The sequence below is a fragment of the Arctopsyche grandis genome, chromosome 4 (genome assembly GCF_051622035.1).
Source record: "Arctopsyche grandis isolate Sample6627 chromosome 4, ASM5162203v2, whole genome shotgun sequence".
Classification (NCBI taxonomy): Eukaryota; Metazoa; Arthropoda; class Insecta; order Trichoptera; family Hydropsychidae; genus Arctopsyche; species Arctopsyche grandis.
Window position 1 is genome coordinate 27,229,474 of NC_135358.1, and position 27,243 is coordinate 27,256,716.

The following is a 27,243-nucleotide window of genomic DNA, read 5'->3' on the forward strand; positions in this document are numbered from 1 at the left end:
AATAAAGTAGCATGGATTTGACTTTGAGCCTGTTTGATGTCACATATAATCTCTCTACACAACCGCTCTCGCAAGGTTGAAATTTCCCTGTAAAGCCCCGGTCCTAATCTTTTGGAAGCAGTGGGATGAGTAAAAACTCTTCGGATTTAGTCTCTTTTTAACTTGCGGTTAAACCGGTCGAAACGGTCACGTACCTAAAGCAGATCCATTTCTAATTCGATTGAGCGTTTTAACAAGAACTGATAAACTATGACATGCAAACATATACATAAATGCCTTAGCACGATAGTTGAATCGGCGCAGGATTTAGGTTAAGTGTCTTTCAAGTGAGGTTTACTCCTACTACCTGATTAGATGCCGGTGTCCGAGATTGAGGTCTATAAAAGGCCTGTTAAGCCAAATTGTATTTTTATTGGACTCCACAGCCTCTCAAAGCCTCGGAAGATCGATACGTTGTTTCAAAAATTTCGCATAGCGGGTTGCGGAACTGCGCGATCCGTCTCCAAATAATGGCGCACATATAATTTTATGGCTGGAAGGTATTGTGCAAAAAAAAGTTTAACGAATTGCTTAATGATATGGAAGTCGCAGTTTTCTTTTTTCTTTACCACCCCGGTTCGAGACCTACATTTCTGTGTACGTTTTCTTTTTCTTCTTCTACCCTCAGTTTTTTTTTTTTTGCTACTGTGTACGCAAAACCTTAAAAGACGGCAACGACTATACAATGAAAATCATAGGCGCAGAACACTCGACGACAAAAACGAGTAAACTTGAAGATTTAAAAAGAAAAGAGAGACAAAGCGCGTTATTTTAACAACGAAGATTTACGAAAATAGAAAAGCTTCTTGACTTGTTAAAAATTAAACGAATATTTCTTTACGTTAATGAGTAACCAAAGAGAAAATTCTACTGCAGAAAATGAGAGTTCGTTTAAAATTTAACAATTTCGATAATATAAAAGTCATCAAAAAAGTTTCCGAATATGTCTTTTGGTGAAACTAGTAAATACAAACAAACATATGAAGACATTTGAATTGTGACGAGATTGATTAAAAAATACAAATTTGGCAAAAAATGAATGTATAAATTATAATTACCGTAAATATGTGCACATTTGGTTGCGTATGCTCTGGTACTGATGGATGATAATGTGAACAATTTGTAAAAACGGGTTTGTGATTATCCTTAACAGCCAAATTGTTTTTTAAGGTGTCTCTCACGTCAACCGACTTCGGGTGCTGAAACAAAAAATAGCACATAAAACATTAGTACAAGTAATTTAAAATGGCACTTTTGTTATTAAAATTACACAGATATAAAGTTCGAGAGGAAGGGGGCTTAGCATGCTAAATCCCGTAATGTGCGGCAGTGGCATAGCCAGGATTTTGTCAAGGGCGGGGGTTTTGACAGGAAAAAAGGCAAAATAAGTTATATAATTTATATTTAATTAATATAAAATCACAACATATAAAAATAAAGTAAATACGTAATAAAAATATAGTATGAACAAAATTCAAATAAAATAAAAATAATGAATACTTTAAAAAATTACGAAATTCACAGATCCAATCTTCGCGTCTTTATTGTTAACATATCAAATTTTTTTTTCTGCACTAACATTTATATCCCTATGAATCTAATATTTAATAAAGCAAGTAGTGTGGAAAAGCTCCGTTCACTTGTGGCTGTTGTCACCGGAAGTGGAAGTGAATATATATATTGTCACCACATTTCCAATTCTCCAGTTAGAATGCAAGGCCCACAAGATATATCTTGGCTGTAAATTTCGCCCAAAGTCTTTATCTTATTTTTTAAAACACTTGATGGTAGAGAACTTTTTTCATCAGGAAGCAAACATTGGAAATTTTCAAGTATATGTTTATGTCCTAAAAATCTGTCATGGATTTGTGATAAAAAAACTATCCAAAAATGGTACAAACGATCTATTGCGACAGGAGTGGGATATTTTGCCGCCGACCGCGATTCGCCAAGGGGGGGTCCAGACCCCCCCCCCACCCCCCCCCCCCCCTTCGCTACGCCACTGATGCGCGGTACAGAGTTTGCCGAAATTTCTGTTTTGCAAACATAAAAACGTTTCTCTCAAAGGACACGGAAATCAAACATAACTCGCTCGAAAATATATCATGTGTAACAAAACATCAAGAGAATATATGAACGAGCGTGCGATAAACGAGCCAAAGACTCTCTATTGACAATACCATAAAAACCACTTTAGAACAAGTGCGTCTGCAAAAATACACGATTCAATATAAAATGTTACGCGAAAATATGTATGTATATTAAATTCGTCTTATATTATTTTACCCAAGGCACGAAAGTGTCATTGAATAATAAACGCAACCAATCGAGTATAGAAATATAATATACATAAATCCAAATATACATTTAATGCAAACAGCTCACTGCGTAATACAAAGATTATATAATAAATTTACAGATTTCAAAATTTATTTATTTTTAATTTTATAACAGACGCGTAGACAAGTGTTGAAACAGATTAATCACGATATACTATAGTAATTGTTACGTACACTTAACACCATGATTTTCCCCGCTATTAAACACTCATCGCTAAATATCACATACGCCATTCTGTTACTAATAACCACGATTGAACTTTTCCCGAGCCTACAGAGAAACAGCTTTTCCGCTAGTCTTTTTCGAAGGGCATCATTAAAATTTTCAGTGAGGTGTAGCTTACGTACAAGAGTTTTTACGCCCCTTTTCCCAAAGCGTGGAAATGTCATCGAATAGGTCTATCCTGCAATATTAATAAAGGCAAGCGTGATGGTTGAGCTTGGCACGCAATTCTTTTTATTTCTCAGCTTGAAAAGCTCGGAAAGTCGATATTTATTATATGTCAGAACGACCAAGGATGTTCGCTACATCAAATTCCTCCACAGAACGGTCCTCTTGGAGGCGTATATTTTTCGCACCCCTTCGCCTAATGGGCCGTAAAACTTATGAACTGAAATACCAAAAAAAAAAAAAAAAACTAAAACTAAAAGAATCAAAATGTTCAATCATATTAAACATAGCTGAAGAAAATTTTTCTCGCCAAAATAACACCATCCTTCCAAGGCCAATGAATGTAAACACATTAATTACGCAGAATTCATCATATTACATTGTCAATCAAACCCCTATTGATAATTGTGTTAATTAGGCATTGAAGCCGGCTCAAGTTGAATTGTCGTATATATTACATATAATATACATTTTGAATCCACGTTGTACATAATACGTGGATTTGTTGTATGTATAATACATACTAATGATACGAATTTATTATATAAGGTAGACAATTTTCCCGCGATTATTATGTTTGCAAATAGGTCGGTTTTCTTTGTTTGGTTTAAAACGGTCGTGTTACAAGCGAAAAGGAAAATATAAAAATTGTGAAATCGAATTTTCGGCGAAGGGGGAAAATAATATGAATACCTCGAGTGTGTGGCCCGGATGAAAACACGTGTAGAATGACATTAAAGCGCGCGTGTAAACCGGAAAATATCAAGTGGTAAAGTAAGGGGAGCTCAACTTGCGGTACATTTACGTGTCAAAATTTCGACTATAATGGCAGCGAAATATCAACGACTGTTACTGATTGAGGATTAGTTTTCAAAGGTTACGATGAAATATTTCACCGAAAAGGAAGCGGAATACGAAAAAGGAATTGTAATTATTTTATTATAATATTACTTATATGTATTGAAATTTTTGAAGTGATGGCGTGGAGAGGACAAGAGGAAGAATCGGACGAAAGATCCCCATAAAATTACATAGACGATGAAACCGACAAATTATTCAACAGTGAAGGAGACACTGATATGCGCAATTGAACTCACTTTTGTATGTATGGAACAAAACACTACACTATGCATGTAAATTTGACGAGTGAAGTTTTATCCATTTTAAACGGCATTATTATACACTGTGAAAACGAATTCAATATGTAAGCACTTCGGAAGGGCTATTAATGTATATGAGAATTATTAAACGATACGACACTTCGCAAAACTTTAAAGCGACACGGTTAAAAAGTTTCCCTTCCCGCGGCACACATACACAGCTGAATTATTTAAGGGACGACAAAAGACTCGAGCGATAAACTTTTCAGGGCGTTTTGTAGCGTTACAAACGGTTTTGTGTAAAGTGAGACAATCGGGTTGTCCAAATTGCGAACTGACTTACCACATACGAGTCTATTCTACGAAGAATATGTTGCATCAAATTACACATTTCAACAAAATTTTAATTTTACAGTTAAACAAATATTATATGTGCATACATGTGTATTATGCATTAACCAACACGCATGTTGACTTTGGTCAAAAACTAACTAAATCGTATTTCGATTTTCATAAAATAAACATATTTCAATTTCACTGAAATCAGTAGATATATAAATATTATATTATACGAAATAAAACTAAAAACGTACATATGTGCATACATACATATATTGTAGATTGTTTATAATAAGATGCTTCGTAGTATTGCAAGATTTGAATATAAAGGTACAAACAGATAAAACTGGACAAATCGATTACATCGCTGTTAACATAGAGCAGGGATTCCCAAACATGTTGTGATATGGCGGGCGCAAGCCGAATTAAAAAAAATAGAAAAATAAAAATTGAATATACATATGTATAATATTTGATAGTGTTTTATTTTTTAAATAAACAAATAACAACTCAATTAAAGGTCTGTTCATACCTATCCAGCACGAACCGGCAGCAGCAGGTATCCTGTAAATACCGACAATATTATTTGGTACATTCTATATGGACGCATTCATACTCCATTCGCGCATGCGCATTCACCCATTCATACGCGTCCATATAGAATGTACCAAAGAATACTGTCCGGACTTGCAGGATAGTTGCTGCTGCCGGTTCGTGCTGGATAGGTGTGAACTAGAGGTTCCAAAAAAATCTATCCTTCAATTTTTGATGATTTAGCAATTTGAATTTAATTCAAAAATTATGATTTCGAAATTTTAAAATTCTGCTATGGATTTAGAAATCTCAATAAAAATGTAGCCGCAGGTTTGACAATGGTAAATTTCTGGAAACTACCTTCAAATTGTTCCAAAAGATTTTTAATATTAGTAATAAATAATGCTGGGTCAAAACTATTTTTATACCAATCACTTTTTTTATCATGTTAAATATATACAAATAGGTATATGTATGTGTGTATATTATGTACCTTACGCCTAAATTCCATTAACACCACCTGTAGAGAATTGCTTTAATATAAAGGCTAAGAAAAGATCTTACGAGTTGATTCTTCTGAAAGAGACGGGTGGAGACGGTAAGACCCTGATCAGTGTAAGATAAGATAAATGAATTAAACATTTATTTTCGTACGTCCAGACAAAAGACCTAATTAGTACATGCTATTAATTTCAAAAATATATTTTACGAATATATTTTTATCTCTAAAATAGTTCCGGCGACAAACTAGCGACCCCTCCTCTCGAAAGGCTGAAAAATACATGATTATTTTAACCAATGAATAAATTATATACTTACACTTCCAGAATATGATGTGTGGAATGATTCTGAATGACGAGAATGTCTTAGTTTTGTAGTACGAAGTGATTCCCATGGTAAGTCTTCTGTAAAGCAAAAAAAAAAATGCCATTAGTAAAATAACACACCATAAATAAATAAAAATACAATATGATTGATCCGTCACATTTGGTTGATAGATTTCCATACAATCCTATTGCGTCTTAATCTAATCTATAATTTGGAAAGAGACTTTGTATGTAAATATCCTTGGTCGTCGTCGTCGTCGTCTTCGTCATCGTCCGTAGATCGGTGACGTCATCGAACACGTGATTCGATTTTTTTTTTTTCGATCCATGGGCGCCGATTTTTTTTTTCATTTCAATGGATTCACCCCCGCGGGGGCGCAAGGCGAGTAGTTTCATGGGGCCCCGCCAGGGGCGCCACAAGGGGCGCAGCCCCGTGGGGCTCAAAAGGGGGCGCCACAAGGGGCGCAGCCCCGTGGGGCCCCGAAGGGGGCCCGGGGGGCCCAGCCTCATGGGGCGCAGCCCCATGGGGCTCAAAAGGGGGTGCCACAAGGGGCGCAGCCCCGTGAAGCCCCGAAGGGGGCGCGGGGGGCCCAGCCTCATGGGGCGCAGCCCCATGGGGCTCAAAAGGGGGCGCCACAAGGGGCGCAGCCCCGTGGGGCCCCGAAGGGGGCCCGGGGGGCCCAGCCTCATGGGGCGCAGCCCCATGAGGCTCAAAAGGGGGCGCCACAAGGGGCGCAGCCCCGTGGGGCCCCGAAGGGGGCCCGGGGGGCCCAGCCTCATGGGGCGCAGCCCCATGGGGCTCAAAAGGGGCGCAGCCCCGTGGGGCCCCGAAGGGGGCCCGGGGGGCCCAGCCTCATGGGGCGCAGCCCCATGGGGCTCAAAAGGGGCGCAGCCCCGTGGGGCCCCGAAGGGGGCCCGGGGGGCCCAGCCTCATGGGGCGCAGCCCCATGGGGCTCAAAAGGGGGCGCCACAAGGGGCGCAGCCCCGTGGGGCCCCGAAGGGGGCCCGGGGGGCCCAGCCTCATGGGGCGCAGCCCCATGGGGCTCAAAAGGGGGCGCCACAAGGGGCGCAGCCCCGTGGGGCCCCGAAGGGGGCCCGGGGGGCCCAGCCTCATGGGGCGCAAGCCCTAATAGGCATTAACTAAGGGGGGCGAAGCCCTAGACGGCAATTAATCATGGGGGCGCGGAGGGGCGAAGCCCTAAAAGGCAACTGATCATGGGGGCGAAGCCTTAGACGGCATTTAATCATGGGGGCGCGGAGGGGCGAAGCCCTAAAAGGCATTAACTAAGGGGAGCGAAGCCCTAAACGGCAATTAATCTTGGGGGCGCGGGGGGCGAAGCCCTAAAAGGCAACTGATCATGGGGGCGAAGCCTTAGACGGCATTTAATCATGGGGGCGCGGAGGGGCGAAGCCCTAAAAGGCATTAACTAAGGGGGGCGAAGCCCTAAACGGCAATTAATCTTGGGGGCGTGGGGGGCGAAGCCCTAAAAGGCAACTGATCATGGGAGCGAAGCCTTAGACGGCATTTAATCATGGGGGCGCGGAGGGGCGAAGCCCTAAAAGGCATTAACTAAGGGGGGCGAAGCCCTAAACGGCAATTAATCTTGGGGGCGCGGGGGGCGAAGCCCTAAAAGGCATTAACTAAGGGGGGCGAAGCCCTAGACGGCATTTAATCATGGGGGTGCGGAGGGGCGAAGCCCTAAAAGGCATTAACTAAGGGGGGCGAAGCCCTAAACGGCAATTGCTCATGGGGCGTGGAGGGGCGAAGCCCTAGAAGGCAAAGGCTCAGGGGGGCGCCGAGGGCGAAGCCCTAGAAGGCAAAAAAAAAATTTTGATTTTTTTTTTTGATTTTTTAAAAAAAATTTTTTTAATTTTTTTTTTAATTTTTTTTTTATTTTTTTTTTAATTTTTTTTTTGATTTTTTTTTTATTTTTTTTTTATTTTTTTTTTTAATTTTTAAATTTTTTTTTAATTTTTTTTTTTTTTTAATTAAATTAGCTTAGTCATGTTTAAGCGGTTTATATTATAAACACTGAGCGAAGCCGGGTAATACAGCTAGTATATTATAAATATGACAAATGTGCCAGACATTAACCGTGAATCAAATAATTCTACATCCACCAAAGAGAAGTAAATATAAATATATATATATATATATATATATATATATATATATATATATATATATATATATATATATATATATATATATATATATATATATATATAAAAAAAAATGAAATGACAAAGCGTCGTAGATAGATAGATCGGCAAATCGACGCGTCGTATTTTTTTACACACTCGAAACGCTTAATCGAAAATCGATGTCGACGCATTTGTATCCCTGGAAAGCTCCGGTTATTGTTATTAATATGTTTGTGTTCGAATGTACGAAATATACGAGAATCCATTACATGAAAAATGATTTTGTAATGTCAACGAAGAGAAAGTATAATACATTCGCACATCGGGGAAAATTTGGCATTATGTTCGGCCGCATTTGGCGCATATGACACGAATTAAAGTTCTAAATCAAGGCTGTGTGTCAGTCAGCGTTTGATAATGCCATAAATTATGGGGATTCTACGGAAAGCCTTGACGAAAAAAAATAATAAAAAATTCGATACGAACCGGAAAAAAAACACTTGAGGCAATCTTAAGGGCTTACATCTCGTTGAGCGTATGAGAGCTTTTCGGTCTTTCGCTTATTAAAACCACACATATCAACGCAAACAACTTAACTTTTACGAAGCGAAAATAAGAAGTGATAGTAAAATATAAAGAATACATATTTGTTTGTACGAAAAAGAGGTAATACAGGAAGACCGTTATAGATTACGTTTGCAGCGAATTTCAGCGAAGGGGAATATTTAGAGCCGAGTCTCTCAAACCATTTTCTCCTTTACCATTTTTTTTTATTTCAAATAAAAGATGTCTTAATACTTTTTATACATATTTATGTTTACTTGATCATTTGACTGATACTTTAAACCAGTGGTACTTAACCGAAGTTCCACGAACTTATATATGAAATATACGTACATACATATATAATTTTGAAAGAGATGTATGTAAGTATGTAAGTGGTTGGGAACCTCGTAAACAAAAAAAAGTTTCTATGAAGACAATTTAATTGGTTGAAAATAATATTTTTTCGATTCAAATAAATTTAATAAAAAAAAACAAATGAATATTTACTATTAGATTCGCCATTTTTACGCTGTTTATATTACAAATCCTGAGCGAAGCCGGGTAAAACAACTAGTATTATATATATCTAAGTGTTCCAAGAGAATATGAATATTTAAATTTGAAAAAAATATCAATTTATTCAGAGTTGAAAAAATATTCAATTAAAATAAAAAAACACACTTTTTGTTTAACTGCTGAGAGTGAGTTTTATCATTTCAAAAAACCCGCATCTATTTTTTTACAATACATACATATGTATATGGCATTTTCATGTTTAATTTTTTAATCTTCATCTTCATCTTCAAGATAAATTTTTATACTTTGTTATATAATTTATGAAATACATTTGATTTTATGTTATACAGCAAATAAAATAAAAACAATACAAAATAACAATTATTAAGAAATGTGAAGTTTTAGTATATATCATTATAATTGTGATTATAATCATTGGAACAATATTAATTCGAAAATAATACTTATTTTGTATTTTACAAAATATCTGAAAGGTGTTTTAAAAAATACATGTTTTTTATTTTATTTTTAAATAGATACAATATACCAGGAAGGCCTAACAGGTAATGTGCCTTCATACCCAATTACAAAAATCACTGAATTTCGAGATGCTGAAGAACACGAAATTAACTATTAATTAATAAATTAATTAATTCATAGAGACATCTATGGATTTAGACTTGTACATTTTTACATATTGTACATAAATCAAATTCAGATATTGGTGACATAGTGGGTAGGATGGTTTTTGCCAATTTGATGGAGGGAACCGTTTCAACAATGAAATCATATAAATTGGTAAACTCTGATAGGAAACGATCAACTTGGAGTCAGAGATATCCAAGTCTGACAAGCAGCATTAAAGATTAGCACGGGATAAAACCCGATAACCTCTCGGTGCTAAACATAAACGCAACGACCGAACCATACTGCTGGCTAATCCAATTTGCAATTCTATAAACACTATTTCAGCTTGACTTCTACTAGTTTTAATTCGATATGTCCAGAATTTCGGAAAGACAGAATAAACTTATTACAGGCCACCAATATCTTTAAATGTATTGTAAAAAGCAAAACTTTATATTTAATACTTTACGCAATATTTCTCGACACGGAGAAAGTGGACCAATTTGAAATATAACGGCTCATTTGTATTAATTTTTTTTATATTTTTTTAGCTTTTCGCAAATATGTATTTCATATCATTAAAAATTTTCCGCAATTAAAGAAACACTTGTTTAAGCAATTAAAAACGTATTTTTTTTAATTAAAAAGTGTTAATATTAAATTTTGAAATGTTCTAAATTTGTTTTATCCAAAGATTAGTTAAGGGCAATACGCTCAATAGACAATTTTCATACTAGAAGTTTTCCAATAGATTTTAATTAAAAATATGAAAATAAAAATTTAATAACTCGAATTGAAAGAGAAAAGCATATTTTTTATGGCGCAATTTGGAAAAGGCTAATTAAGTGCAAGGACCCGCGCGGAAAACAAGAACAATGTTAACATTATACGCATGATGAAAAAGGGAGTTTTAACGAGAAGAATAGCGAGCTCAAGTCGGATTTAAATTTCGCACGCTCGCAAAATTACGCACAACATGCGTAGCGATGGCTTTTGTTACAACGACATCAAGTTAGCGGCGGCATTCGTAGAAATAACGCGGTTTTCAAATAATAAATTGACAATAAACGAGTATAATTTAATTGGCGACCGATTAGTCGGAGCCCATTTCTTTTATTAAAACATAATTCGCGAATAGCGTGCTCAGCGCAATCTATGTACGATCTATGCTATACATGTACGATGGAAAATTTTAAAATCCATCGAAATATTTATTTTAAGCACGTCCGATCGATACTATTCGATAGAAGGTCCCTATTTCTAAAATTGAATGGAAAAAAAAAAGATCGGAATTGAATAAATTTCAAGTGCGCGGAATACAAAAGTTCTAAGGCAACAAGGAAGCACTAGATTTGCAAACGTAAATCAGGCGTTCCAAAGAGTTTCCAAAATGAAATAGTTTCGCATGATGTGGGTCTGCCGAGGAAGTTTTATTCGGTTTCAGCTTCTCGTTGTTCAATCGATGGAAATCCAGCCTGGCAAAGTTTGCCTTTGATCAACTGTGGTGATTTCAACGGGGGACCTCTAAAGCCGACAACGATTAAACACACGATTAGATTTCGATATACTGTATAGAATATAAATTATAAACGTATGCAACAGCCGAGCATTCAATTAAAACTCTACCTAAATATACATATATATTGCTGTCGGTTCCCTCATCACTGAGGATCGTGACTATGATGTGCGGTCAACCAGCTGCCTCCATTCAGTTCTAAATTCGGCCAGGCGAAGACTAAAAATATACATATGTATGTACGTATATACATATGAATGTGATATTTTCCACCTCGGTGAGCGTAGGTTATCGGAGATTATTTCAACTTATTTGTCTGATAGCCTGCGCTGATCATTATTTTCATAATTTAATGTGATGTATGAGTGGAATTTAGATCGTCTCTCTTCCATTTGGGCCATTTTTTATATATGTATTTGCCGCTGGTTCTTATATGTACATATATTGGAGCTAGCTGTAGATGCAAGACATTCCCAACTTTGTATTTTATTATTTGATATTTTTACATTGTCTGCTATTATTAAAATGCTATTGTTTTTTATGATTAGATATCGATGTATTTTTTGTCTGTATATATATGTATGTATATATAAAAAAAAAATTCTCGTCTCTCTGCATTTTTTCGACCACTGTGGCGAATTAGGGACACATGTAATGCCACAATGGTGCAATTTAAAATAAAATAAAAATCATAGACAAGAAATATTGCTATTTAATATTCTATTTAAAATAAAAACCATAGACAAGAATGATTGCCTATATTTAAAGTTTAAAATAATATGCCAAAAATCTGTTTAAATTCAATAAATTCTATCAATCACACATTCAATAAATCTAAGAACGTTATTAGCCATTGGAGGCATATAACAATAGAATTGTATAGGTTTATGTAAAATTAAGTTCCAATTTGTCAACCCCTTCGACAGTTCAATTGAACGAAAGTGCCACATACATATGTATGTATATATGTAAATATAATTCAATGATATTAAAATTAATTAATAACGTGTATAAATTTTATTTAATAATATTTGCCAACAAAAATAATAAGTCACGGGTGATCTATGTACATACATATGTGAACTTGGGTACTATATATAGCATCCCATAAAAACCGCTTTTTGTATGAAAAAAACTATGTACATAAAAACGGATACACATTTACAATGTATAATACATAGCCCAAAAACAATTACAAATGAGAATGTCAAAAAAATTAGATTTGGTTCCATTAAACTACATCTGATTACAATTAGGATCATTCTTTACTTAATTGATGCACGATCGGTCTTTAGTAAAAAATAATAGATATGCATAAAAAGATAAAATGTATTATGAACATTTATATTATAATAGTAAATAAGTTTTTGGTTTAGTTCTTATTATGACTTAAGCACTAACATTAAAAAAATATAATATTATAATATAAACACTGACAAGAAAAATAATGGCATGTAAAATAGAAATTGAACACTGAATCAAAAGCTATTAAGATACATACATATACTGTGAATATATATGAATTCCTGTACATATAGTATGAACAATAAAAAGCTTAAAAAACAACATCCTAAAACCATTATAAATGTATAACAATTCTAAACATCAGCCGGAAATGCTTTGCAAGTACTTACTACTCATTATAAGAAAATCTTCATTATGAGATTGAAGCTCAAAATTCACACACATACATACATAATGTATGCTAAATTTAACCAGTTATAAGTATACACAACGTGTAATCCTCATTTAAATATAATATATTCTCAGATTTATACATACAATGTAAGTATGTACATAGATAGATACATAGAGTCGAAGCTGAAGAGCTGTCTAAACTAAAAATCGATTTAGATCAAATGAGAAAAGTTTGAATTTGAATACGAAAAAAATTCTATTACCTTAAGTATATATTATATTATAAGCACAAGAGGAACACTTTACGACCTTAACGCACTTCGCAAGTCCTAAAACGTTCCAAGTTTGATCGAGAACTACATCTAGCACCAAACCGATTGAAACGGTCAACTTTCAATATAAAAATGCATTGTGTGGCACACGGTTCGCCGGCCAATAATTCTAATACGTGCTCCTTTCAACAACTGGGAAGATGGGTATATGGGTATATAATATATACATAGATTTATAGAAATAGGAGCAGTCCAATGTAGACTCAAAATCGGAATTATTCCACCGTTGAGTTATACGGACTGTTATTTAAGTCCAATTCGAACGGTTATTGACAAGCTCGGCGAGTGGCAATATAGGCGCACCGATAAGAAAAAGGCTTCTTTCTCACTGGAGGTGTTTCTTTTCTACATTGGGAGCCGGTAACCTTATTGGTTACGTGATTCCGTGTGCCGAAACCCTTACGTACACCCGTATCACGGCCCTTTGTCGGCATACTAATGTTAAACAAACTCCCTAAACGGATACGTTCAATAAACTATTCCACACCTACTTGGCTGTGTGTATAGGTACGGTGCAAAAAGATTTTGAGAGGATAATTGTCGTCGAACTGATTGGATCTTTTATTTCATTTTCCAGTTAACTACTCTATGGTATGAAAACGACGAATCGAAATGAATTCACCGACTGTTAAACATAGAACTATGTATGTATGTATGTATCTCGAATTTCACTGAATTATTTATTTATTTATTTATAAATTTGATCGTAGCTGTCTCTGTTGATATGTATTTACTTTGTATAATACTAATAATACTTGTATCAAATGTACAATGTTTCTGACCAGGAAGGCACATTGGGGTTACCTGTTAGGCCTTCCTGGTATTAATTAAAAAAATAATAAAAATAAATAATGTACGTACACTGATGAGAGGAATTTCGGGCCGTCGAAAAATAATTTAGGGCCCTATGATAAACTAAAATATGGTCTTATAGATATATTAATATGCGAAAAATCCATCAGAACTATTAGAAAAATACCTTTATAAATATATGTATATTAAATATAAAATTAATATATACCTAAAAATAATTGAATAGGAAAGTATTATATAACAGGTACGATTTCAAATGGACAAAGAATACGTGGTTCAAAAAATAATAAGCATTTAGTATTAAATAAATATAAATATCGGACACGGTCCAGGCCCTGTAACTTCCTCCCCCCCCCCCTCATTATCGCTCCTGTATATATTTACATTTATATACCCTAGCTTAGGATTAATTGCGAATACAAAAACATGATTTCACTACATATGTAGTCACCATTGCTTTGTAGATAACTTTGTGAAGGTTTGTTTGAAAAGCTTTGTTCATCATGGTGATATATTTGTACATTATGGTGATATATAATCGCGAATCTTAAGTGATTCGCGATTGTTAATTCGTATTGATAATCTCAACATTTTTGCAAAGGCTGCAGAGTGCAGTTTCGCTGCAATCGGCGGAATATTTGCAAGACTGGGCATTTTACGCATGTAGATAATACTGTATCGAAAAACCATTAATATGATCGTATTATAGATTTTTGTATGCATTATAAATAAGCAAATAAATATACGGGTGGAATTTTCTATACATATACATATGTAGGTGTACATAATTTCGATTTTGTAGTATATTATTTTAAATGCGACATGTTTAATGTCGCTCATAAATAGTCGTAGTTTTACACAAAAAATATTGGCATTAACTATGAAAACGTTTCGAATAAATAATTCGTCAATAAAAAAGTAACAGAGCAACGAACGGCAATTAAATAAAACGGGATAAAATCGATGCGAGCGCGAGCAAATGTGTTATGGCAGAAAAGCGAAAAAAGAGCAATTTCGCGCCACCACAGATGGAAAATCGAAGCAAAAACCGAATTCGAAAGTTTGAAGAGGGAGGAAACGAGATTTTCAACATTTCCGGCATTCTACGTGCACACTTACATGTATGTACATGGAAAAGCTGATTTCGTAAAATACAACCGCGACGTAAATACGCCGACTTTTGCCATCCAGCCGTTACTCGAAGACGTTAACACGTGTAAGATTTATTCGCGCTTTACATACACCTACCAAAAAAATAAATTTATACGAAAAGTACATCGTAAATAAGGAACCGCATCTTCAACACTACTCTCTTTCATTGTGTGCGGGGTTTAGGGAGGGATATACGATGAGAACCTATGCTAAATATATCCATGCAATGAACTATGTACAGTCCCTGACCAGAATATTACGCCACCCCTCTCGAGATGCGTTTGGGTAAATTTGTCACGGTCGTAAATAACTCATTATGGGAGCTTTTGGCCTCATTTTTTTTGTGATCTTATCCTTAAATGCAACTCTATTCACTAGCAAAAAATATCGGTGGATTATCCCTCAAAGGTCTTCAAAAACAAAAGATAGATGTTTGAAACGACATCGTATTGTTGACGTAGATATTTCACGTTTTCGTCCTTTAATTGTTGTTGAATATTTTTTTTTGTAATAAATCGATTCTTGGAAACAAGCCTGGCGATTTTTCGATCCACACGAGGGCCAAATTTTTTTTTAGTACCACTATTAGCTCGCCGATTGAGTGTGGGGTCGCAATCAGTCTCCAGATTTTGTTTTATTTTTCTAATAGACGCCCTACTAACACCCTCCATTGTCGCGATTTTGTTTTGAGAAAACTTTCCTGTATTTAATAATGATGTAATGTTTACATTTTTTTCTTTAGAAAGATATGATTTTCTACCCATCTAAAAAAATCCAATAAAAGTTTTACAAGCAATTTAAATCATAAAACAAAGTAAAATTTCGAGATATTAAATACCAACTTACCTTAGAAATATGATAAAGTTGCAGTAAAAGAGAAAAAAACACAGTGCTTTTCACAAAATAATGAATGATTTTAACGGAAACGCACGTCAATATTGAACAAAATTCAGACGCAAACCGATTTCAAACATCTTTCTTTTGTTTTTGAAGACCTTTTGAGGGATAATCCACCGATATTTTTTACTAGTGAATAGAGTTGCATTTAAGGATAAGATCACAAAAAAAATGAGGCCAAAAGTTCCCATAATGAGTTATTTACGACCGTGACAAATTTACCCAAACGCATCTCGAGAAGGGTGGCGTAATATTCTGGTCAGGGACTGTATGTACATAGAATCGCTCATATTATATAAAGAGCCAGCGAATATGTTAAGTTCAAAAGTAAAAGCTATGACATTTTGCGACCGCATATTTGGCATTACTATTATAGGACACTGGCGTTTAATCAGATTGCAGGTAGCCTAGTTATAAAGGCTTTAAGCTCTAACGGTGTCGACTTTACGATTAGATTGATGTGCGATAGAGTGGTTGAGTTAATAAAAAATTCGAAATTTTACATAGGAAAATTCATAACAGCGACTCATAATCAAAATATTTCAAGTCACGTTGACAAATTACCAAGTGAATAAACTATAAAATGCGATATTTTAAATATTTATGGGATGATTGGATTTTCATGATTCTAAAAAGTTTAACTTGCCTTATTAAGATAAGCAGAGCTAAACCAACCGGGATAATTCTGGGAAACTGGGCTGTACAGATGAAAATTTAATGAAAGACTCACTGAAGATATTTAGAAAAAAATTTCACTAAAACCCAGTAGCATAGCTCGGTAGATGCGTTAATGCTAACCACCGTTAGAAAATAATTGCCATAGAAAATAATTTATCCCGAGTATTTCTGTAGTGTTGCTAGTCAAGACTTGGATATTTGTGACACCAAGTTGATCGTATCCTACCCGAAAGTTTCCCGTCAGTTTATCTGATTTCATTTTTGAAATCAGTTCCTCATCAAACTACCAAAAAACATGCTACCCATTATACCACCACAATTTGAATATGATTCAAAAATTTATAATCTACAAATTTATAATATAGATGGGTGGCATTACGCGAAAATATTGGGTCCATCAGCTATGCTGCCTTTCCCAAATATTAAATTAAAAGCCTTGTAAAATAAAAGGCTCGTCTGGAAAAAAATAACTAAAACGTTAATCGGAAAGGCAGGATAATAAGTTCTAGTAGCGCAGGTCAAATTCTCTCGGAGAAGAAGATAACCCTAATTCTATTAGAATAAAAAAACGATTAGCAATCGCAAGAATATACAACCGACCAGTGTAACATGTAATGTAAATCGGTTCCACGCCAAATTTTTATGGATAAAACGCTTTGCCTGTGAACTTTCTGTTTTGGACTATATCGGCGAGCGTTTTGTCGTGACACCATGAAAATCATATCAAAAGGCAGTATAAGAATTCCACTGGTTGGAATAAAAGTCAAATTGACGTTTTACTACCCATAGTACTTGAAAACAATGGTTCCTTCACCTTCCCCTAATTAACATTTTCTAGCTTTCTCAGTACGTATCCCAACACCATCAACTGGCGCATATCAATCCACAGATTTTAGGAATCATACATCTATTCCCTTACATTTTTTTTTACTATTTATATGTAAATGGACTGACTACAAAGCTCGTAATTCTAAGACTGCACGACCTGAGTTAAAAAAAAATTAAAACACACAAATCAATACAATTCGTAGGTGTGTGTAATGCGACACGTGCTCCGCCAAGTCAATTAATTCGATTAATGCTAGAAAGCCGCTTTCCGCCGCTGTGTTTTGTTACAAACGCCAATGTATGTAAATATTTTAATGGAAGTGAAGCATAAATTGTTTTGCTTTTAAGCGCGCTGTTGTTGGGTTAGCGTAATTCGATTGCCATTACACATACACACGCCAAAACAAGGGTACAGTCAACCACTGGCATCTAGCTTGTGTACGCACAATACACGATCTACGTGTTATATTTACACATATGTGTGTACGTAGGTACAGAGTGGAAATAGTATATGGGAAACCGCACTTAACGCAAGAATGTAACTCGTCTTCGACGTGAGCGCACGCCAAGACGACAGGGGCAAATAAATCAGCATTTCCCAATTATATTAGTAGACGGGGAATTTCAATCGGTTGAATGAGATGAATGCCGGTAGCGGTAGCGGCGCTAATGCGATGAGGTTAATCCCCGTGCGTCGAGGCCAATAAATAAGGCTTCTTAGGGGGGGCTTTAAATAATCAAATCTGAGGGACGGTAAAACGGGACTCTTAGGCCGCTCCGGAGCCGTAAAGATGAGACAATAAAGTGGGACAATCCTTTGTTGCCGCGCAAGCAGATCACGGAACAAGCGTCCAATGATCCGACGGGGTTTGAATTGCATCCGAGTTCGATGCGATAAAATCGAACTGAGTGTGTCGTTGTCGAGTCAGTTCTTTCTTGGAAATTTAGCCCTCGAGTGTTCGGAACTGTGCTAGTGTCCGAGCTGCGTAACTTCCGAGACACCTACTTTTATAATTTTGGTTAAAACCATGTACATATATCATGTTATGTCAGTTAAGATTATGTGTATGATAGGTACTAAGTAAATTTTTCGAAATTAAAACTAGTATAAATAAAAATTGACAATCGAGAAATTGCATTCGGTCAATTTGCCGGATGTTGGTTGAGGATTTTTTAATTGACGCAAAATTGCAAAATAACGTTAACTAACTCTATTAACTGTTCATAATCAGCAGCATATATCCGGTAAGCGTGTAATGCTTTAAACTGAGTGGTCACGGGTTCAATCCCTGGCCAGACCTCGGATATGTGACCTTGGATATATTCTGGTCGATCGATCAGAATTTGCCAGTTTATCTGATTTCATTGAGACGGTTCCAAAAAATTTGCAACCTTGTCCTATTTCTCACATTTTTTTAGAGTTTTTAGCATCTCGAATTTGCTAATTTATCTATGTATAGATGTATCTATTATGCTCTGTAACATTGCTCTATAAATTGTTTATCGATGTTTATAATTGACCAGGAAGGCACATTGAGGTTTACCTGTTAGGCCTTCCTGGTATATACATACGAGTATGTACATAATTATGTAGGTATAAAATATCTAAAGTCGATTCATATATGTACATATTTACATACAACTGTTTATCAAGGGCTAATTCATCCAAAGTTAAATCTTAACAAATATTGTAATCAAAGATGAACCTGTGATAGTAGGACTTCATTGTAGGACTTTTAAGAATCGTCCTGTGATGAACGTAATATTTATACACGAAAATGCATAACTGCAATTTATGTTCTTAATATTTTTTTTTGTTTTTTACTGATTCTTCGTCCGGAAAGAACGTAGGGAAAAATGGAATTCTAAATGGAGGTAGAGTTAACATATAGGAAGAACGTTGACTATACTTCCATATAACGGACTAATAAAATATGTCACAGCAATTAAAAATAAGAAACATCATATTTAAGTGTTCAATATCTATTAAGAATTATAAATTACCGGTATTCTCGTCTACTTTGGAGAGGACTTAATTCCCCTTTCACGTTAAAAGTTATACTTGAGAAGAAAAATGAATTTAATATGTCGCTCTGGTAAAATAACACGTAGTATATTACTCGGATACGTGTCGTAAGAAAAAATGCGAAATTTAAGAACCGTCATGACAGAAAATATAAAATAAAAATTAAACGGATGTAACGTGACTTCCGAAAGGTCAGCCTTAACTCTGATCTTTTAACGGGCGGAAATTTAATATAAAATTATATACATATATATCTTGCTACATACCCAATTTTCACAGCGATCGTAATTCAGAATAATTATAATTTGACAACGGTCAAATTGGAACTGATGCGACATATTTTAATCATAGTATAAATTGTCCATCAGTATTTAACAGAATTTATAATCAATATATACATTTCCAACACGATTATTACTTTATTCAATTCAGAGCTACCGTTTAATTATGCCGACGGCCCCCACCCCCCTCAAATTCATTCCGCCACCACCCACCCTCTTAGCGATGAATTATAATCCGCCTTTCGTCGGCCGCTTCTGGAGGTTACCCTCGTAGTAAAAGTTTACAGATTGCCTCACCTGGAAAACAATCTAGTTCGCACCTTTAGCCTCCTCGTTAATTTTGCCTTGAGAAGAAAAAAAAACACTTCACTAAAGCTTCCTCTCTTTCATATTAATTATTTCCTGTGAAATACTGAACAAATTGAAAAAACAGATGCTCGCACAAGTTAAAAGAATCCCTTCATTAAAAAAAAAGCACATTTCTAAACATAAATAAAGTATTCGTCGGTCGTAATCGTCGTGCGACGGATGCGAGCACACGCTCCACGCATGCGCCATACAAATGAGGACGAATCGAAAGGACAATGAAGGGAAGGGTTCGTGTGTCCTGAAAAAAGGAGACAGTAGTGGGGTTAACCACGATTTCTGGCATCTTGACTCGGTTCAAACGCCCACCACGGATGAATGATGTAAACAAGTCGAAATAAAGGAGATGCCTTTGTTCGGCGCGGCCGCAGGACGAGCGCGCGCAGGCCCTGGGAGATAAACTTTGTAATGAATTACGCGTCAAAGCTTTTTAACTTAACAAGGAATATTTTAATACATTATAAAAGGGCCCCGAGGGGAGGGTTCGTCCTCCCACGAAACGTAATCAAACGAAACATTCGAGAAACTCGATTGACGCCCTCGAGCTACTCTGATGCTTCGTTTAACAATATTTTCAATTAAAAGTCGAACGACCATATTGACCCGTTCAGTTTACGTATCTCGTGGAGACTAATAAGTATGCACACGTGATTATGAAAAATGTATTTGAAATGATATCATAACACGGTATAAATGTATGTAAATAATAAGCCAATTCAAAAAAAATCCAGTATTCCTCATCCATTTATGCACTACATATACACTATTTTTAATAAAACAGTTTAATCTCAATTTATACACAAAATATAAACTTTATTATAAGATGTTTTTATTCCTTCGTATTATTCGATTCGATTGCGGAGCATTTATTAAAAAAAATACAAATAATTTAAGTACTTCGATTTTAGTTGACAACACCCGCCTCGATATCGGATTCTAGTGCGTAATACTTGACTAACATTATCAATTATATATATACATATATTGGATAAACTTTCCGAACATTCATTTTATTTGTTTTATTGTATTCTATTTCCATACTTCAAAAAACTTACAATCGTTTAATAATAGTACTGTTGATACAAAAATTAAAATGTAAAATGAAATATTGGATAATGAATTGAACATACATATGTACATATGTATATTAGCTACACAACAATAATATTATATAATCCCGTTGATTATTTTACATATAAAAGCATTTATAATTAATACCAATTAAAAAATAATTGTAACTGTTCAAAAATCCTTATTAATATATGTAATACGAAGGAATAAAAAAATATTATAATAAAATTAATATGTGAATTAATTGAGATTAAACTTGTTTATCTAATATATATTTTATTTATTAATCTGTGATAGAATAACGTTAAATTGAATTTTGGAATATATTTTTGTTAATAATAACGTTTTTGTATGTACGATTAATTCCGTTAACGTTTTGCCACGTGGGCGTTTTATCAGTGAATATTCACGTGGGCGTTATGTCATGCGCGTTGTGTCATTGAGCGTTACGTCCGTGAGGATTTTGTCACAGAAGTGAAATTAAGACATTTTTCAAATTTATTTAGCATGGTTATTAATTATTAAAAATATTTTGACAAGTTTTACTTATTATATTTCCTATCCTGATTCGTTGATAATTCTGACCTTAACAGATAATTGAAAATAGCCCTAATATTGAGTGTAAAGTTTGACGCGTACTAGGTCAATAGTGGGTAATAAACATAAAATAATAATAGAAAAACAACATGTGTACATACATATGTATGTATGTATGTATGTATGAATGTATATACAATATACAGAGAATGTTGATAATTTTTTGTTTTGCCTAAAAATAAAAACGGTATTATGTATGTAGACAATAGATAAATAATCTCATGACCTTAAACTATGCAATTTCTCCGTAAAGAGCAAACACAGGCGTGAAATTTATTGTGCAATTCATACACGGCGTCTCGTTAGTGTTATAAATTTCCCAGCGAGTTATTGTCGATTCTCATATCCATTGTGCATTTCACACAAAAAGTGCATTATTATGCAATTCTGCTATCGTCGACGGGCCACACGACTCTCATTGTTAACTTTGACACCAGCAGTGTGTACAAACGAGCGCTTTTCAAAGGCAATTCCAAAAATTATCGTCATATTGTGAAACAATAGTGACCGGTCACGAATGTGCCTATTCGTTTCACCGGTGAAAACTTTCTTTGTTTGAGCATAAATTTTCTGTAACACATTGTATGTATTATAATTTCACTCGCTCCGAACAAATAAATAATACACATTTACATACATAGCTCGGTAAAAGTCGTAAAAGTCGATACGCTCGAATGATTTATTCTATTAGGAAATTTGAAGGGCGAATTTGTGTTTGAATTTCGAGATCATATTCCGGAAAAACTTACTTTTCGACTATTGACTTCGTTTTCCAGTTTCATCGACGCAATTTAAAAACTCGGAACATCTCAAAAGAAAATACTTTTACGTCGAAAACTTCACGCTGTGCGCCTCTAAAACGAAAGAACGAGAATTTCACATTGAAATAATATTCATTTCCGACCCGAATACGATTCTAGTAAAAAAATCTCATCTGAAACGTGAAATATTAATTGAATACCCGAAATATATACATATATACATACATGCACAAAGGGGGTTAGGTGTCAAAGTGGCGATAGCACACATCCACGCGGAGTTTAATCCAATCGAGAGGACCCACGAAACAAAGGGCAGTAGGTGTGTTTGGTCTGGGAATTGGCTTTAGGGAGAACGGCAAAATCCTGCCAGGACAAACAGGAAGGGGACGCCTTTTCGCCGCTGAATAATTTGCCCCTCGTAAATAAACACGCGCGGCATCAGCACTAACCGGATAAACAATGAAAAGTTAGTTTAGAGCGAGTTTTAAGGTCGCGGCAATTAGTAAGTGCGGTAAACGAACACCCCCCCCCCCCTCCCCTCCCCTCTGGAAGATCCTACACATCCTCTCGTACTGTATGTGTATTTGCGACTTCGACATACGGACGCGTTTAGGCGACGACCGGAAGTTTGCAGAATCAATCCTAATCAGATCTGTGATAGTTTCTTAGCTCGGTTAAAAGTAAACAACTGCCACTTGCTCCACACGGACGCAGTAAAAGTTTACAGTAACCAAGTTTTCCATCGACGAGAAGCTCGAAACCATAGTTCACGTAAGGAACTAAACTTACTAGAATATCCTATGTGTATAAGTTTTTCACATATGTACGTACATACATACATGTCTCCTTAATTCAAAGTCCATGTAAATCTTAACCATTGCACTTTTGTAAACGAAGAAATGTTCTATCAAATACAAAAATATGTACATACATACGGGGCCGTTGAGAGGGGGGGGGAGCCGGGGTAAAGTTTCAGGGCCCGGACTACTTTAGGGGCCCCGTGTCGGAAATCGTACCTGTTAATCGTTAACTTTCTTATTCAATTATTTTAAAAAAGAACAACCAACATTTTTTATTTTTTAAATAGTTCTGATAGATTTTTCGCATATCAAAAATATATCTATAAGATATTTGGAAATTTGTTATAGGGCACGGAATTATTTTTCTCAGGGCTCGAGATTGCTCTCAGCGGCCCTGTATACATACATACATACATACAATAAATACCAGATAGAAATAGTAATGTTGATTTAATACAAAAAAGCATTTCATTTTAATGCGATATTGATGTCGCATTAAAATGAAAGTGGTTAAACTTAATATGTATGTATGTATATAAATATATTAAAAAATAATTAGAGAATCCTTCTTTTCAAATAAAGTTTGGAATGATCGATCCGATGAATTATTAACTTAAACCTTTTTAAAAATAAACTTACGTTCTTACTTTTTTTTAAAGTTCAGTTTATATCTTTTGTATTTTCTCCTGTTGTATTATTTTCATCTACATATTTTGAATGGTTAATATATTTTCTTTTCGGTGTTCTTTGTTAATTTTTTTTTTTCATTACCTTATTATTTGTATTTCTGTACTACTGTATGATTATCAAACCCCTTGGGTCTACCGGTTTTTCCGCCTTTCCCGAATATAAATAAATACATATATAGGTAGATGCTGATTTTATATATGACTAAATATGTATCAATTTTATAATGTTCATTAAATATATAAAATTGAATTCAAATAATTTGATTTAACTATCAATCATGGTGAAATGAGTTTGTTCAAGACACATCCATAGCTTACGAATACATCGTAAATAATAAAAAAAAACTTTTGACGGGTATCGAATCAATAAAAACCCAATAAAAAAAGTGAATAAAATAAAAATAATAGCATTTTAAATAAATTTTATGATATGTATATTTATGCGAGTTTTCAATATTTATATTGCAAATAGTAATGAAATTCTTCATCATTCTTATTGACAAAGAATTCAGATGAGAATCACTCGACAAATATAATATGAATACATTTTACACATAGAAAATAGCTACGAAGGAACAAATCGCATAAAAAGTCGGGTACTTTGTATAATAATACGCGCAATATAGAAGCGCAGTGTAAATATTTATCGACATATTAAAAATCAGGTTTTTCCCGGGTATTTCTAAGATTTTCGCACCCATAAACCCTGCTTGTCAATAGGATGAAAAGGGATTTATAGACCCTTTTCTCGCGCGCGCACACACAGGCGCGTGTCAAAAAAAGGAAAAACCTTTTCCACACAATTCCGCACCGACGAAATGGTTTTAAAGTAATTGATATAATAAATATCCAACAATGCGATATCGAATTTTATATACATATATCTAATAACATATAATATAAATGTCAAGAAAAGAGCAACATGTCGACAAAATGTCTCCTGCAAAAACGACCTCTGTCCGAACTAGTGCCACACAAAAGAAAACCATTTCGATAATCCGACCAAGTTCTCCACAAAGAAGTGCCGCAATCCACTGCTTTAGAAATGAAAGCTTCGAACTATGTATATAACTTAAAATAAAAGCGGCAAGTAGCGAACAATACATACTCGCTGAATCAATTCTACGATTGGGTCATGGCACAAAACCTACACAACAACATTTACATTCATTCATGCACACAAGAATCAGGAAAAACTTCATAATCTATTTCAAAACTAACCAAAACATTACGTTCGACCGTTGAAAATTTCAAAGAACTATGTAGAATAAAACTTAATTTTGTGTGAGTAATTTTTTGGCAACCACAGCTTTGCGAATCTTTTTTTGTTCAATATAAAAGCCGACTCATAAAATGTAGTGCTAATAATCAACGATGTAAGTTTAAATCGATATACATAATAGAAAACAGACACTTATGCAATTATATATGTATGTACATATGTAGATGACAAGTAAAATGTGCTCCTTAAAATGATATATTTGTACAAATTATAATAATAATAATAACAAACATGCAAGGATACACTTGAGAGAAAATTTAGTAAGGACCTGAAACAATTCTGGGAACAAGTCACACGCGATAAAATCATATCAAGACGGCACCTGCAATAATATATACGAAAGAGAATTCGAGACAACCGACGCAGAGCAGCACCCGTGAAAAGTGCTATGATTTATAACACAACTCGAGTTGTCAACATCAAATTGAAAACCGTATACATAGGTTATTAAATACAAAATATAAAAGCAGAAAAAACATGCATGTATTTACCTAACTGACCGATACCAAAACCTTCCCATTCTATCGGTCGATTTGTATCAAGTGCACTTACGTGTTTACGCTGAAATGCTTTTCCCCGACACACCATACTTCGTAGTGGTACAATGTACATAGTGCATACGGTAGAGTGGAAAAAAACAAATTTAGAAACTGCAGTGTGCCGTATTTAAAGCAGTGCATTACTAAAAACTACGCACACTAATGTATGCTGTGATAAATTGCGCGTTAAAAGTAGCATTCGGAAATGTGTATTGAACTGTATCTCGGTAAGATTCGATCTCGAAAGGATTTTAGCTCTGCAGTTGTTGCATAACAGGTTGGGTTTTACAATTTGTAATTTGTTTCACTTTCCTTATATAAAATTGGTTGAGAACTAGCATATCTACATATATGTACATATATTGTACAACTATGTGCAATAAATAGCTCCTTGAAAAGTGTTTATCATACAAATTTATGCAAGTAGTTCTAGTTTTGATTATACACAATAAATTAGCAAATCAAAAAATATAATACTGCCCGTTTAAAAGGAACGTTTTTTTTTTCATAACAATAATAAAGGATGATGTCAGTTGTATACTGATAATAAATTAAGCGGAATAGCAAACATATCAATGAATTCATTCTTGAAGAGAAAGCTGAGAAAAATTCTGCATTTCTTGAGAGCAAATACTAAAGATCTAGAAAGGCATTGAAAGTGTGCCGATTAATTCAAGGAAGGAAATTAGGAAGCAGTACAGCTCGGTGGTCGAATGATAAATGAAGGACAATAATCAGTCGTGATTAAAACGACGGCAATTGGGACCAGTATTACTAGCAATTTATGATATGCTAAAATTTACAATATATAATACACCAATTTATACATTTAGGTATGTACCTGTTATACATACATATATACTAGTGCCTTGTGGGCTCGTGCACATTGTAACGTAAACGCGAACAACAAACTATTCAATCAAAATCAAAAGTACAAATAAAATAAAGGTGCGATTTAACTGTACACTGAGAGAAATATTTTGTATCTTAAAAAAAAACAATCTCGTATTGTGCATCGAATAAAATATTTTGACATTATAATGCTAAAATAGTAGCCATTAAAAAATATGAAACAATTATTCAAATAAATAGATTTTAGAATTAGAATAGATACAAAAAGTGGCAACGCTGCAGTCTTACGCTATTGAAAACTGTCAACTGTTTAAAGTGTTTACTTTTGTTTACGTATTACGTATGAATATGAATGACGATGTCAGGTCGTAGAGTCGAAGCCAAGCTCGTAGGTGTCGAAGGTTGCAAGCTGAAGAGTAAAAAAGAAGGAATCCAGTAGAGAGAAGCGTTGGTCGTTGTCGGTTCGTATTTTGATATTCGCGACATGTACAGAAACTTTTTTAATGCACATTTATTTCATAAAATGAACGTTTACATTTTTCCCGTAAAATAATATTATAAGTCAGCGCATGCGCATAAGTGTCAATTCGCGATGCAGCGAACAATATTTATTTATTTACAGTTAAAAACTCATTTCAATACATCATATAAAAACAAAAGAAAACAACATCGACAGATAAAAGTAATAAAAAATAATAAAATGCCGTTAATCACATGATATA

The 27,243-nt window shown here is 34.8% G+C and overlaps 1 protein-coding gene across 2 annotated transcripts in view; it reads right to left on the reverse strand.

The window, feature by feature from the left end:
• Nucleotides 1–27,243, reverse strand: part of shg (DE-cadherin) — a 239,519-nt gene that overhangs the window by 40,513 nt on the left and 171,763 nt on the right. For both annotated transcript variants that reach the window (XM_077429790.1, XM_077429789.1), the window contains exons 2-3: nucleotides 5,562–5,647; nucleotides 1,098–1,238 (exon numbers count right to left, since the gene is read on the reverse strand). In XM_077429790.1, the coding sequence (XP_077285916.1) occupies nucleotides 1,098–1,238; nucleotides 5,562–5,647 (227 nt within the window). The remainder of the gene's footprint in view (nucleotides 1–1,097; nucleotides 1,239–5,561; nucleotides 5,648–27,243) is intronic.